Source organism: Leuciscus leuciscus (genome assembly GCF_965113295.1).
Source record: "Leuciscus leuciscus genome assembly, chromosome: 5".
NCBI lineage: Eukaryota > Metazoa > Chordata > Actinopteri > Cypriniformes > Leuciscidae > Leuciscus > Leuciscus leuciscus.
This window is the reverse complement of record NC_138729.1, coordinates 23,872,160-23,885,098: the sequence shown is the minus strand read 5'-3', so window position 1 is coordinate 23,885,098 and position 12,939 is coordinate 23,872,160. Positions and strand designations below refer to the sequence as shown.

The following is a 12,939-nucleotide window of genomic DNA, read 5'->3' as shown; positions in this document are numbered from 1 at the left end:
CAGATCTATTCATGGGTTTCATCAGGTCCCTTTCCACAGGTGTATAAAATCAAGCACCTAGATTATGAATGCAGACTGCATTGTGCTTGATTAATACACCTGTGGAAAGGGACCTGATGAAATCCATGAATACAGGTAGAGCTGGGGGAGGTGGAGGGTTTCTGAAGCGCGCTGCAGACTGCTAACATCAACACTACCGCTATTTGTCAGAATGTATAGCAGCAACCCGCCCCAGACTCTAGACTCTAGAGTGTCATCAGTCCTAATCCAATCAGCATAACCATTCAAAGAAGAGCCATTAAAGACAAAGGTGTGAGTCTCTCAGTAATCTGGCTCATTTGACTTATAAAGAGTAGAGGAACTGGCAGAAACCCCTAGCTAAAATCTTTGCTTAACAGAACCATTCATCTGATGTCACCATCTTTACCTTAAAGGAACTCCACTTTAAAATGAAAATTCTGTCATCATATACTCACCCTCATGTTGTTTCAAACCTGTATGAATTTCTTTCTTCTGCTGAACAGAAAGGAAGATATTTAGAAGAATTTCAGTAACCAGACAGTTTCTGGTACCATTGACTTCCATTGTAGGAAAAAATATATACCATGGAAGTCAATGGTACCAGAAACTGTCTGGTTACTGACATTCTTCTAAATATCTTCCTTTCTGTTCAGCAGAAGAAAGAAATTCATAGAGGTCTGAAACAACATGAGGGTGAGTATATGATGACAGAATTTTCATTTTAAAGTGGAGTATCCCTTTAAATGCTAAATACAATGTACTTCACCTTAGTTTTTCATGTGATGTTATGTCAAGACGGAGGATCAGCAGATCTTAAACAGATTCTTAAACTTGTAATCCCACACTACCAAACGAGTTAAGGACCTATCAGCCTTTCATTTATTTTAAATGATTTATCCATGCACGTTATTATTATTATTTTTTGTGTGTGTGCCATCATAATCATTAATCAAAATAACTTCCCCTCCCTTTTGCAGCGGCATCTCTTTTTTGATGATGTGATTACTGGCGCGAGGGCGGGACCAACCTGTCACTCACATGACATCACAGCAATAGCCAACCACAACGATCCAATCAGTTTCCCATGGACAAATTCAAAATGTTCTTGTTCAAGAAGCCGTTTCACTCACAATAGGGAAGACTTCTTCCGTTTCATGCTGATTTTAACGTACGAGTTCTTAACACAGAACAAACATGTCTTTCAAAGTCTTTTGTTTTGCCAAGAGCTTTATTCACAGCTTCCCTCAATAGGGTACAATCAAGGCACAATATATTTGGATCTGTACAGAAAGAAATTATATAGCAATTTAAATTCAAATCATCCTCATGAACTTGCTTCTGTCTTTTTGCTTGACAACAATTCCAGCTGCCAAAAACCCCCACAGAGATTGTCTAGTGCAGAACACATCGTGTTTCTCTAAAAGAAAATGTTTTGGTCTCAAGTTTTTCGCAAAAAAAGTTATCACTGCTTAGTGTTCTGTAAAAGTGTTCTGATCACTGCTAAGTGTTCTGTAAAATACTTCTTATATTTCTTTTTTGGAGGTATAAAGTGTATAAAAACATTTGGTTTTAGAGAATTAGATCTACATTACTGAGGTATTTTGAAAGTAAGAATATATTTTGGTCTCTCATTCTGGAGTGTCAAGTATTATATATCTGACTATTGGTCTTCATTTATGGTGTTTCTGAAAGATGGAGATGTACTCTTGGACATCATCAGGGGAGCCCATCACCACAGGTACTCGCTGATGGATGTTCTCGGGCTGGATGTCCAGGATGTTGGTGGTTCCTGTGGTGGCCATTCCTCCAGCCTGCTCCATGATGAAGGCCATGGGGTTGCACTCATAGAGAAGTCTGAGCTGAAGAGGGTGAAAGAGTTTTACAAGTCTCTACCAGTCCCAGCCACATTATTTGTCCAAGCACATTTAGCTAGGGCTTCCTCCTACAGCTCCCTCTATAGGCTTTAAAAGCAGCTGTAGCAGACACAGGTGAGTGAAGCATTAAAAGCTTTCTCACTGAGGTATTTGAATTATGATACTGTGAAGTAACAGCATGGCACAAAGATTTTAACACAAGTATCTATAATGTAATGGATCCTATTCCAGGTCTTACGGATAGAGAGAATAAACATTGACACGCCTGCATATTTGACACCAAACAAAAGAACTGGAGCAAAGGTCACACATGCTTTCCATGCCTTCACTTCATTTAAGTATTTTATTAAATAGAACAGTGTCCGCAAAACTATCTGGACACTCTTAAGTGAATATATGAATGGCATTAAATTAGTTAAACACTACATTACGTTTACATTGCTACATGTAGTCAAACATAGTAGATCATTGCACCTGTGGTTACTCTGAATGAACTTGAGAGGAATTCATTGGGACCTAACTGCAAAATGTCTCAGAAAAGTGATGTTAGTTCTGATCTAGCGGTTCTAACCTTCCTTAGAAGGTGCTAATGCATTCAAGTTTTTTTTTGTGCAATTTGGGTGTTCAAATACTTTTTATTGGGGTGCTGACTAAGGCTTTATCAAGCAACAATTAAGACAATTTTATGATAAATAAATAATCATATTTATTCTATCAATGGACTCCTATTCTACAGTATTACCGAATATATGGCTATATTCATCTGAATATATGAAAGCATATATATCTGAAAATATGATTGTATTCAGGTTACAAGTGTTTAAATGCAGTTCAGAAAGAAAACTGCTCAACAGCTGATTTATTGGCGTGACGGCGTCTACGTTTAAACAAGGTCACGTGAATGTAAACAATGTTTAGATGAAGTACCTTTCCTTTGGGGCTCTTCACATTTGCTGGGTAAAGGAAGATTCCTCCATAAACAAGCGTCCGATGCACATCTGCCACCATTGAACCTACATAACGGGCTCCATAGGGCGCACTGCCATCCTGAACACATTTTTACAGTTATACTCCATGTGTGTCCTTTAGTAGCTGGAGGTGTATTTGAAATGTATAAGTTTGTTCAGCTTTTACTATGTTTAGGGAAATATATGTTGTAAAAAATATTTTTTGGGGGGAAAAAATGCATACTGAACCTCCGGGAACTTTTTCTTCTGCAGGTATTCTGTGTCGGCAGGATTGAAATAAAGGGCATAACCTTCATTCAAACTGTAGATCTTCCCCTTCTTCTTAATCTTCACATCTCTGTCCACCAGAATGAACTCTCCAATAGCCTGACATTTAAATTCATTAATGCATGTGTTATTTAGAACTTATTGTCTTTGAAAAGCATCTGTGGTGTGCTGTCAATTATCACAGAAAATAACTTAGATTTGTCCTCAGTTAAAAAAAGAAGGAAGAGAATAGATACATTTACAGTAATAAACGTCTTAATTTTTTTCTAGTGATAAAGCATGTTTACGAGCTGTTTAATTCATAAAATTTGATTTAAAAAAAATTTAAACTAAATTAATTAATTTAAACTAAATCTAGAAAATGATCCCATGATGGGAACCCCCAAAAGGTACCACATAGACAGAACACTTTATGGTTCTAAAGAAACCTTTCTTCTAAGAGTGTACACTGTTTCAAACTATGTATCCTAGCTAATGATATGAATCATATCATTTCCAGCTACAAATGATTAACTACACATAGCTACTACACATTCTAAGCTTGCTTTGTGTAGACTGAATAAACTGTGATACCAACTGATTCACTGGTAAATGATCCCAAAAGTGATGTGTAAAAAATTGTGTAAGTAAAACGGACTCACTGGATCTAACATGAAGCAGTTTACTCCCTGACCAGTGGAGAGGACAATCATGGTGGCACTGCCGTACAGTGCATATCCTGCAGCCACTATGTTTCGACCAGACTGCAGGGCATCTTTCTCAGACGGCTCGCTGTCTGTGCACTGTGAACAGAGAAATGAAGTGTGTTCAGATACTAGGGTGGAATCCACGTGGACTGTCACGGCTGCTTGCATACTTGCAAATCTATTAAATATATTCAGTCATACCTTTCTGTAGATGGCAAATATGGTCCCAATCGAAGCAAGGCAGTCAATGTTGGATGAACCATCAAGAGGGTCAAAGCAAACCACGTATTTACCCTTGAACACATGCAAGAAGCTTTGGTTAAATAAATATTACTGAAGTAGTGGTGCATCTTGCCTTACATTACAGCCATTTAATGATGTACTGAGCTCTATCATATCATACCCTCACTCATCTTTAAAACCACACACACACACACACACACACACACACACACACACACACACACACACACACACACACACACACACACACACACACACACACACACACACACACACACACACACACACACACACACACACACACACACACACACAACTGGCTTGTGTCTAATTTTAACACAGCTTCTGACTAATTTAGTTTTTAACAAATCATTTTGTAGAAATTGAACTCACTGTTCTCTAGAGCAGAAATATTTACATTCAAAATTACATTTCCATGATTTTAAGGTTTTATTAACTGTGTAATATCCAGGACAGGAAAATGCCTTTTTTAAATTTCCTGAATTTCCAGGTTTTCTATGACTATGGGAACTCAGTTGATAATACATCTTTGCACATGTATCTCAGTTTCATAATCTTGAAAGTCAGATTAGATTCAGGATGGGTTTCTGGTCAATAATACAGGTTATGATCTATAAGCTTGCATCTCTACCTAGCAGCTGAAATCAGTCATGTGACTAGGTCTCCATGTTCTACCCAGGAAAGGCAAGTTTATCTGGAAACTCACACTTTTACATTCTTGGAATAGACTGTGAAGAGTTACTTGAATTGATGCTATGTTTTGGCAAACATTTTAAACAAATACAGTGGGGGGAACAAGTATTTGATACACTGCCGATTTTGCAGGTTTTCCTAATTACAAAGCATGTAGAGGTCTGTAATTTTTATCATAGGTACACAGTACACTTCAGCTGTGAGAGACGGATTCTAAAACAAAAATCCAGAAAATGACATTGTATGATTTTTAAATAATTAATTTAGGTGGAGTATTTGATCACCTACCAACCAGTAAGAATTCCGGCTCTCATATACCTGTTAGTTTTTCTTTAAGAAGCCCTCCTGTTCTCCACTCATTACCTGTATTAACTGCACCTGTTTAAACTTGTTACCTGTATAAAAGACACCTGTCCACACACTCAATCAAACAGACTCCAACCTCTCCACAATGGCAAAGACCAGAGAGCTGTGTAAGGACATCAGGGATCCCTCAGTAAGAGCATTGAAGATGGGTCGTGGCTGGGTCTTCCAGCATGACAACGACCCGAAACACACAGCCAGGGCAACTAAGGAGTGGCTCCGTAAGAAGCATCTCAAGGTCCTGGAGTGAGTGGCCTAGCCAGTCTCCAGACCTGAACCCAATAGAAAATCTTTGGAGGGAGCTGAAAGTCCGTATTGCCCAGCGACAGCCCCGAAACCTGAAGGATCTGGAGAAGGTCTGTATGGAGGAGTGGGCCAAAATCCCTGCTGCAGTGTGTGCAAACCTGGTCAAGAACTACAGGAAACGTATGATCTCTGTAATTGCAAACAAAGGTTTCTGTACCCAATATAAAGTTCTGCTTTTCTGATGTATCAAATACTTATGTCATGCAATAAAATGCAAATGAATTACTTAAAAATCATACAATGTGATTTTCTGGATTTTTGTTTTAGATTTCGTCACTCACAGTTGAAGAGTACCTATGATTAAAATTACAGACTTCTACATGCTTTGTAAGTGGGAAAACCTGCAAAATCGGCAGTGTATCAAATACTTGTTCTCCCCACTGTATATATCTTGATTAAATGGTTTATGATTAAACTCTTACAGTAGTACCTTACCCGTCTATCTGGCTCCACAATAATTGCAGTGTCATGTTCCTCAGTGACCAGTACACATGAGGTGAATGAGGATTTGATCATGTTTATGACGAGGTCATTGGAAAGGATGTCCAGCTTCTTCACCTGATCACCTGTCACATTGGTACTTCCAGCAATGCCATACCTGCCAGAAATATTTCAAAGTCATGAGTTGAATCATATCAGAGGGACTGAAATTAGTTTTTAGGTATTGTTTCTCAATGCTTTATAGAAGTGTTGTAAAAAGCAACATCACACTACTTCGAGTACAACAGCACTGTTTTCTCATGTGATACTGCATACAAAATCTATGTAATGGATACTGAATAATAAACTAATTTGTGATATAAAGGGCTCAATTTAATTTTAATTTTTTTTAAAGCCATAGAAGTACAAACTTCAGGTTGTTCAGTTCTGCTGGCATTTCATAACACCAGCATGGTATGCTTCAGTTTCAAAACTTAAGCCTATCACATGTGAACCCCCCCCCCCAAAAAAAAACATTCATAAAACTTAAGAAAATGTTCAGGTCATATTTCACTCAAAAATGAAATGAATAAATAAGAAATTATATATTTTTTATATAAAAAAGTGCCTTGAGAATAAAAAAAAACCAAAAGAACAACAAATGCTATGATTTAAAGTTACTTTTTGTTAATGTATTGCATTCCAATAATGAGCATCTGGCATTAAAAATTGCCCAAAAAAATTTTAAAAAAAATGTCACAATGCTAAAAATATAAATTATCTAAAATATAAGCTTTTCCTAACCCCAAAGTAAGTAGGCTACATTACTAAGTACTTAATTGTATTAAACTTGTCCCTCAATTCTGATTGGTTGATTTAAATGTTGATCCAGGGACATGTTGTAGTAGGCTACTTGGTAAAAACACATTCACCTTGTGGGTACAGTAAACAAGAGATGGACACTGTTTTTAAACTAAAACAAACGCATTAATTTTTGCAACTCATGTTTTTGCAACCCAAACACTTTGGGGTCCCAATCGATTCTGTCGGTGGTGTGCACAAGAAATACTCACAGGTGCGCGATCCCAGCTTTCCTGACAGCGCTCGAGATGGCTTTTACAGCCGTGCACATCGCGTTCAGAAGAGTTGTCAGCTCGCCTGTGCCTTTGGCTTTCCTGCCCTCTTCGAGCAGAAATCTCGTCAAAGTCACAACATTAGTGTCGAATGAACTACGGTCTGACATGACTGCAGAGTTAAAGATCTTCTTGCTGATGAAAAAATGAAAAGGGGATCTCGCTGTTGTATTAATAATATGGATCATTCATGCAACTCATTCTATCGCGGAAACACAAATATGAAGGCGGAAATTGTGCTGGAGAGGGGTGTGTGGACAGCTAAACTAAACCAATGAGAAGTGCACAGCCAGAGGTTTAGAGGTGTGACTGACTGACTGACTGACTGACTGCGTGGAAGTTTCAAAACAATGTTGCATTGTGGAAACGTGAGAGTGAATGAAAGGCCCCCTCATGCCTGATATCTGCTGTGTCATCATGATCATGGGTTTGAGTCTGACCCACTGGCGAGCTGACATTACTACTCTTCTTCTGTTAACTTATTTAATCCCACCTGTAAATGTTCTAACCAAAACTTGAGTTTGAATGGTCTAAAAAGAGTTGCTGAGGATTTTTCAGAGAGTTGTCAACTATAAGAAGTCAGTCTTCAGTCTGCCATGTTGTAGTTTGTCTCATACTAGTCAGGCTAGTTTATTAATTGTCTGAATTTGTGAGCTTTTTAATTTAAATTTTACCTATTTTAATCAGTTGTTGTTCAGTTCAACTTAAAATAGGTATGCAAGAGATTTAACATTTACTGAAACATACTATAGATGTTTATATATATATTTCATACATAGCCTACATACAGACAGTATGAAAAGTAGGTTAAGCATTGGGCTATTTACTGTTTACAGTCTGTGCTAAATGGCTATAGGAAATTATCTTTGCAAAAACATTTATGCTGGGAAAATTCAGCATTTTACTTAAAATGAGAAAGATACAATGATGGCCGAGTTTTGTAAGAAATGTAAGGCTAGCCATTTCACAGAACCTGATTTCACCAAATGCAGCATTTTCCTGGATATACGTCTTTGTTGTTCCTGGATCAACATTCTGATGATCAACCAATCAGATTTGAGGGATAAGTTTACAGAAAAAAGAAAAGAAAAAAAAGTTTACAGATTATGTCAAGTAGGCTTACAAGCAGGGTTAAGTGCTTCTATATCAGTGTTATTCATCTATCATTTTCCTTTGATTTCATGGATAACTTGTTGGTACACTAAAATATTATTGTGATTTTAATGATAAAAGACTGTAAAAATGCTACAGTGTAAAATTGTTAATTGGTTAACAGAAAGTTTGCAGTAAAAATTGCATGTGTGTTTAGTGTTTGTGTGAATGACACTGTGCAGCTTCTATAGTATTAACTTTCTCAGCTTGTGATGGTTCATCATGTAAAGTCTGTAAAACATAAAATGTTGCTACCGTATTTTTTACGTTAAATTTCTAGCAACCACAGCTTACAGTTTTTTTTACCGTAATTTTTTTTTTTTTTTACAGTGTAGGGTTAGGTTTAGGGGTAGGGTGTGCATTTGAATTATGATTTTTACATTTTGTGTAGGCTATTCTGACTCCATACCGAACTACCTGTAAGTAACCACTAGAGGTCAGCCCTGAATAAGTGTCACTTTCCCCACTGAGAAGCATGATGAGCCCATTTCAGCAAATGTTTTCATAAACTTTGAATAATAACAAACATAGACATTAAACTGAATATACAGTACTGGGTTAATAAAGAGCAATAAGTTACAGAATTAGCTCTAAGAAACTGGTTAAAACTGCTGTAATGGCCCTACTCTCTGAAGCCATATATCCCACCTCAACCCTCAATGATCAGCCACACATTAGATTAATAATAATAATAAACTCTCAGAACATTTTAGTTTATGAATGAGTTCAATACAGTCTATTAGAAAGGTAATTAGAACAGAAGTAAAATAGAACCAAAATAAAAGTCACCACTTTGCAAAGTTCATTTATAGCCTATGTTGGCCTGACTTGAGAAAAAGTGAAAATTTCCCAGGAAATCTCTATCTATAGAATTAGCATTTACATTTTAACTTAAAATAGCCTATAAATAATTATAATAATTTGGTGTTATTATAGTCACAATTGGGTGACTTTCTGACCCTTCTGATGTCCTCCTGAGACCCAGGAAAAAAGTTTTTTGAATTTAGTATTTTTTCATGTCATTAGGGATGACATTTTTCATGTTTAGGCAAAAACTATTTGTTTTTTTCATTCTCCAATAAATTTTTAGGTTTCAGGATTTTTTGAACCAAACTTTGTATAAAGATGATTCTCAACTATGTTATGGCAGGCTATATAATGCAATGAATTGATATAGGCATATTATTTTACTTTATGCAATAAATGGCCATAAATGGGTTGTTCTATTCAATACAATATGCACTGTATCTAATTTGCATATTAATGTTCTTGGGGCAACATGTAATGAAAAATGTGTAATAATAGGAGTAATAATTGGTAATATTTTCATAATAATATCTAATATTTCATAGGAATATAGATATATAATTTATAATTTACTTCTTGTTCCTCCCAAAATGCCTGATAAACATGATCCCAAGTGTCCTCTACAGTGGACATGTATGAAACCAATTGTATTGTTTTGTAAAAGAAAGTCATATTTTGATTAGAAACCCATAACATTTTCCTGAGATGTTGATTTGTGACAATTAACTTGAAAACTAGTCAGATTTAAGTGCTAATTACAGTGCTAAATTTGATCACTAATTTAATTTCAGTAATTTGTAAAGACCAAGGAGAAGTTGTTGTCATGTGAAACTTTCAAGCATTTGGTATCTGTGAAAAGCCCAGAATGTGCTCTTTACATGACATCCAGACTTAAAACTGTGACATATGGTGTCAGAGAAATTCACTAACATGTAATGTCCACTACAGTGTACAAAAGTGTATTCCTGGTTCCCAGGAGGATAGTAAGCAGAGGAGCACCTGCCTTTGTGTACTCAGTTATTTGCACGTCACGCTCTCACGTCAGGGAACATGTATTGTGCGCTCGGGTGAAACACGCTCTTGTGCGCATGAGCGAAGAGGACAGGAGGACACTTCACCGGGACTTTTACAAGGGGAGCGCACGGACGGGAGAGGGACGTATAAACAAACGTCTTTGAAAAAAAGGTAGGCTAATTCATTGTTCCTTAAAAAAAAAAAAAAAAACGCTAACCGCATGCTACTTATAAACTATATCGCTCACTTCAGGGCGCGTGCGAAACCTGATCCAGCAGCAGCTACAACAGGTCTGCAAACACTTGTGTTTTTCTGTGGGATATGTTAAGCTGATACATTTTGTCTTAAGTTAAAATTATGAGTATATTTATAAATATAAATGAATCGTGATAGTGGTATAAAAACACTGAATGTAAGCTGCAGGACCAACTTTGGGAATAAATGCAATGGGCGATGGTAGTAGGTGCATGTCGCACGACTCTTGTTACATGTCAAGATAAGAGATTACAATATCATTTTAATGGTTAACAGGGTCAGATCATTTGTGGGGAAAATAATTTTCTTCAGATGTTGTGTGTTAAAACTATACTCCGTGAACCCATGATTTGTTTTTAAACGTTTTGCAGCTAACCTTTGTGTCAGGAAGCATGCGTTCTTGATTCTTCCCGCTACACCATGCGTTTAAGTTTTATGTTTATTTATTTAGGTGTATGTGATAAATGATAAGTTTAGGTTTGCAGTTCTCATTACTGAGTTGGCTACCTTGTGGAGAGCAGGGTAATTGTTCAAGGTCTGTAACTGTGTTTTTGTGTCTTAAAGTTTGATATAATGTTACTATATTTGTTTGTTAAATATAGTAGGCCTAGTTTAAAAATCTACAACTCTACAACCCTAAACTGTATAAATTCATGTCAAGTGAGTGCTGATGTTACAACTTACGGCCAGATGGTTTGTGTTACACTAATAGAACACACAGACATTTGACAATTTGGTTAAAGTGATTGTACACTCCCCGGCCTCCCCTAGAATATACATTTCCCTGTATTCATGAACTCTTCAGATGCAGTCCTCAGGTCGCTTGTCAGGAAGTAAGTCATTATGATGATCGCCTTTCCTGTGCAGATTTCAGGAAGTTTGAACTGATTTTCATGATAACCACACTATAAACGACTGATGTCTTAAAGCTGCTTGGTGGTGGTTTGAGTTCTCGAACAGCCATTTACTGAAATTCTTATCATTCTTTCACTACTGAATTTGTCGCCATATCAGTCGTTATCCAGGAAAATGTAGTTGTACTACCAAAATCTGCTTTGCATCTTAAAAGATACTGAAAACCACCATAATGGCCTACTTGATGTATTAAAGTTCATCTTAAGGGACACAACAAACCGTGACTATACACAAACCAAGACGAGGACAGTGCATCGCGTCACACAAACAAAGACAAAACTCTATCAGGGTTACTCATGTGACACTAAAATAATGAGATTTACTCAACAACATGATATGTAACAGAAATGCCCTAAATAAGGAAAACTAATAACTATTTAAACTTTAAAATAACCAAATAACCAGGGGCTTCTGGGAATGTCATTTTATATGTAATATGACATTTAGTTTTTTATAGTGCAGCTTTTCATGAAGGTCCAAGAGAGGACTTTTAGTCCTGAAATACACTGAACTTTAACTTGTTCATTGTGTGTGCACTGTGCAGTGTTGTTGGCATGCTCATTCTTCCAGGTTGGCATCATTGCCATGTACAGTCTGCAATAGACTCTCACAAAGACATTATTATGCTCTAGTGAAAAGGATTGTCAGCGACCTACAAATATTATCACCATCAAAAATGAAACCTCTGTTTGGCGTATATCTGAAACAAGGGAGCCCTTTCCCCTTTCAAATATAATTTGCTGGATGCATTCACCCATCATTTCAACAGCAGACAATTTTTAAATTCTTCTTTGTTGGATTGGATCCCTCTCTTATTCCAGTTGCACTCCTCAAGAAGTCTGTGACCTCTTAGACCACATTAAACTTGTGATAGTATATTTTGTAAGGGGCCAATCCAGAGGAAAATCGGCACATCCACAGGGTGTAAACTGTTCGGTTCTGCTCCGAGACTATGAATGGAAGAAGGCTTTGTGATGCCGAGACATCTTTTGGAGGTAGTCCCAGTTGTTTAAAGAGGGAATTGTTTCAAGATGAAAGTCTTCTAAAGCCTCCTTTCACCAATGACATAATGAAAGACCATATTAAAGAATGTGAGATCCCTGTCTGCCTTTATGCTTGCTTTCCAGAGGGATTCTCATTGTTAAAAGCAAGATGGCTAGATCTTTTCTTTGACGCTGAGTGCTGTTCATGGGTGGCAATGTGGTGTTTCAAATAAGAAGAGGTTTGAATGTGAATTTCACTTTCTACCCATGTGAACACATACATGTTCCTGTCAATTTGAAAACAATAGGATGTTCTATATGCACATTGTGTCCCTCATTAAATATTTATCCTGTACCATTATGCATTTGTTAGCAACAGCTTGGTTTCTGATCAGGCTACTTGTTACAAAATAAAATGGCTACAACTACAGTAAAAAAGGATAGGCTAGAAAGATTCAAAAATCATTTACTCGCCCTCATGCCTATCCAAACCTGTGTAACCGACTTTCTTCTGTGATACACACAAAAATGGTGTTTAGACGTTCTTCAAAATATCTCCTTTTGCAGAAAAAAAAAGGAAATCCATGCAGGTTTTAAAAGACATGTTCTACGTTCAGGCCCTTGTGGACATATGGCAGAATCCTCCTCAATTTGCACCTTGCTGAGGAAGCTTTCCACATTGGGATCAAAGCTCAGTTCATGGTGAAGGGAACTGTCACCTACATCTCTCTCTCTCTCTCTCTCTCTCTCTCTCTCTCTCTCTCTCTCTCTCTCTCTCTCTCTCTCTCTCTCTCTCTCTCTCTCTCTCTCTCTCTCTC

General features: G+C 37.1%; 2 protein-coding genes across 2 annotated transcripts in view; one reads left to right on the top strand and one right to left on the bottom strand.

Moving 5' to 3' along the window:
- Positions 1-1,227: 1,227 nt before the first annotated feature.
- On the bottom strand, positions 1,228-7,241 carry fbp1a (fructose-1,6-bisphosphatase 1a). Its single transcript, XM_082170048.1, has 7 exons — positions 6,936-7,241; positions 5,878-6,040; positions 4,018-4,110; positions 3,772-3,912; positions 3,092-3,229; positions 2,823-2,942; positions 1,228-1,880 (listed from the first exon to the last, which is right to left on the bottom strand). The coding sequence occupies exons 1-7, from the start codon at positions 7,181-7,183 to the stop codon at positions 1,692-1,694; spliced, it is 1,092 nt and encodes a 363-aa protein (XP_082026174.1). The 5' UTR covers positions 7,184-7,241; the 3' UTR covers positions 1,228-1,691.
- Positions 7,242-10,011: 2,770 nt separating this feature from the next.
- kank1a (KN motif and ankyrin repeat domains 1a) overlaps positions 10,012-12,939 on the top strand; it is a 58,767-nt gene continuing 55,839 nt past the window's right edge. The window contains exon 1 of the mRNA XM_082169988.1: positions 10,012-10,139. The gene's annotated coding sequence lies outside the window, so the exon portion shown is untranslated. The remainder of the gene's footprint in view (positions 10,140-12,939) is intronic.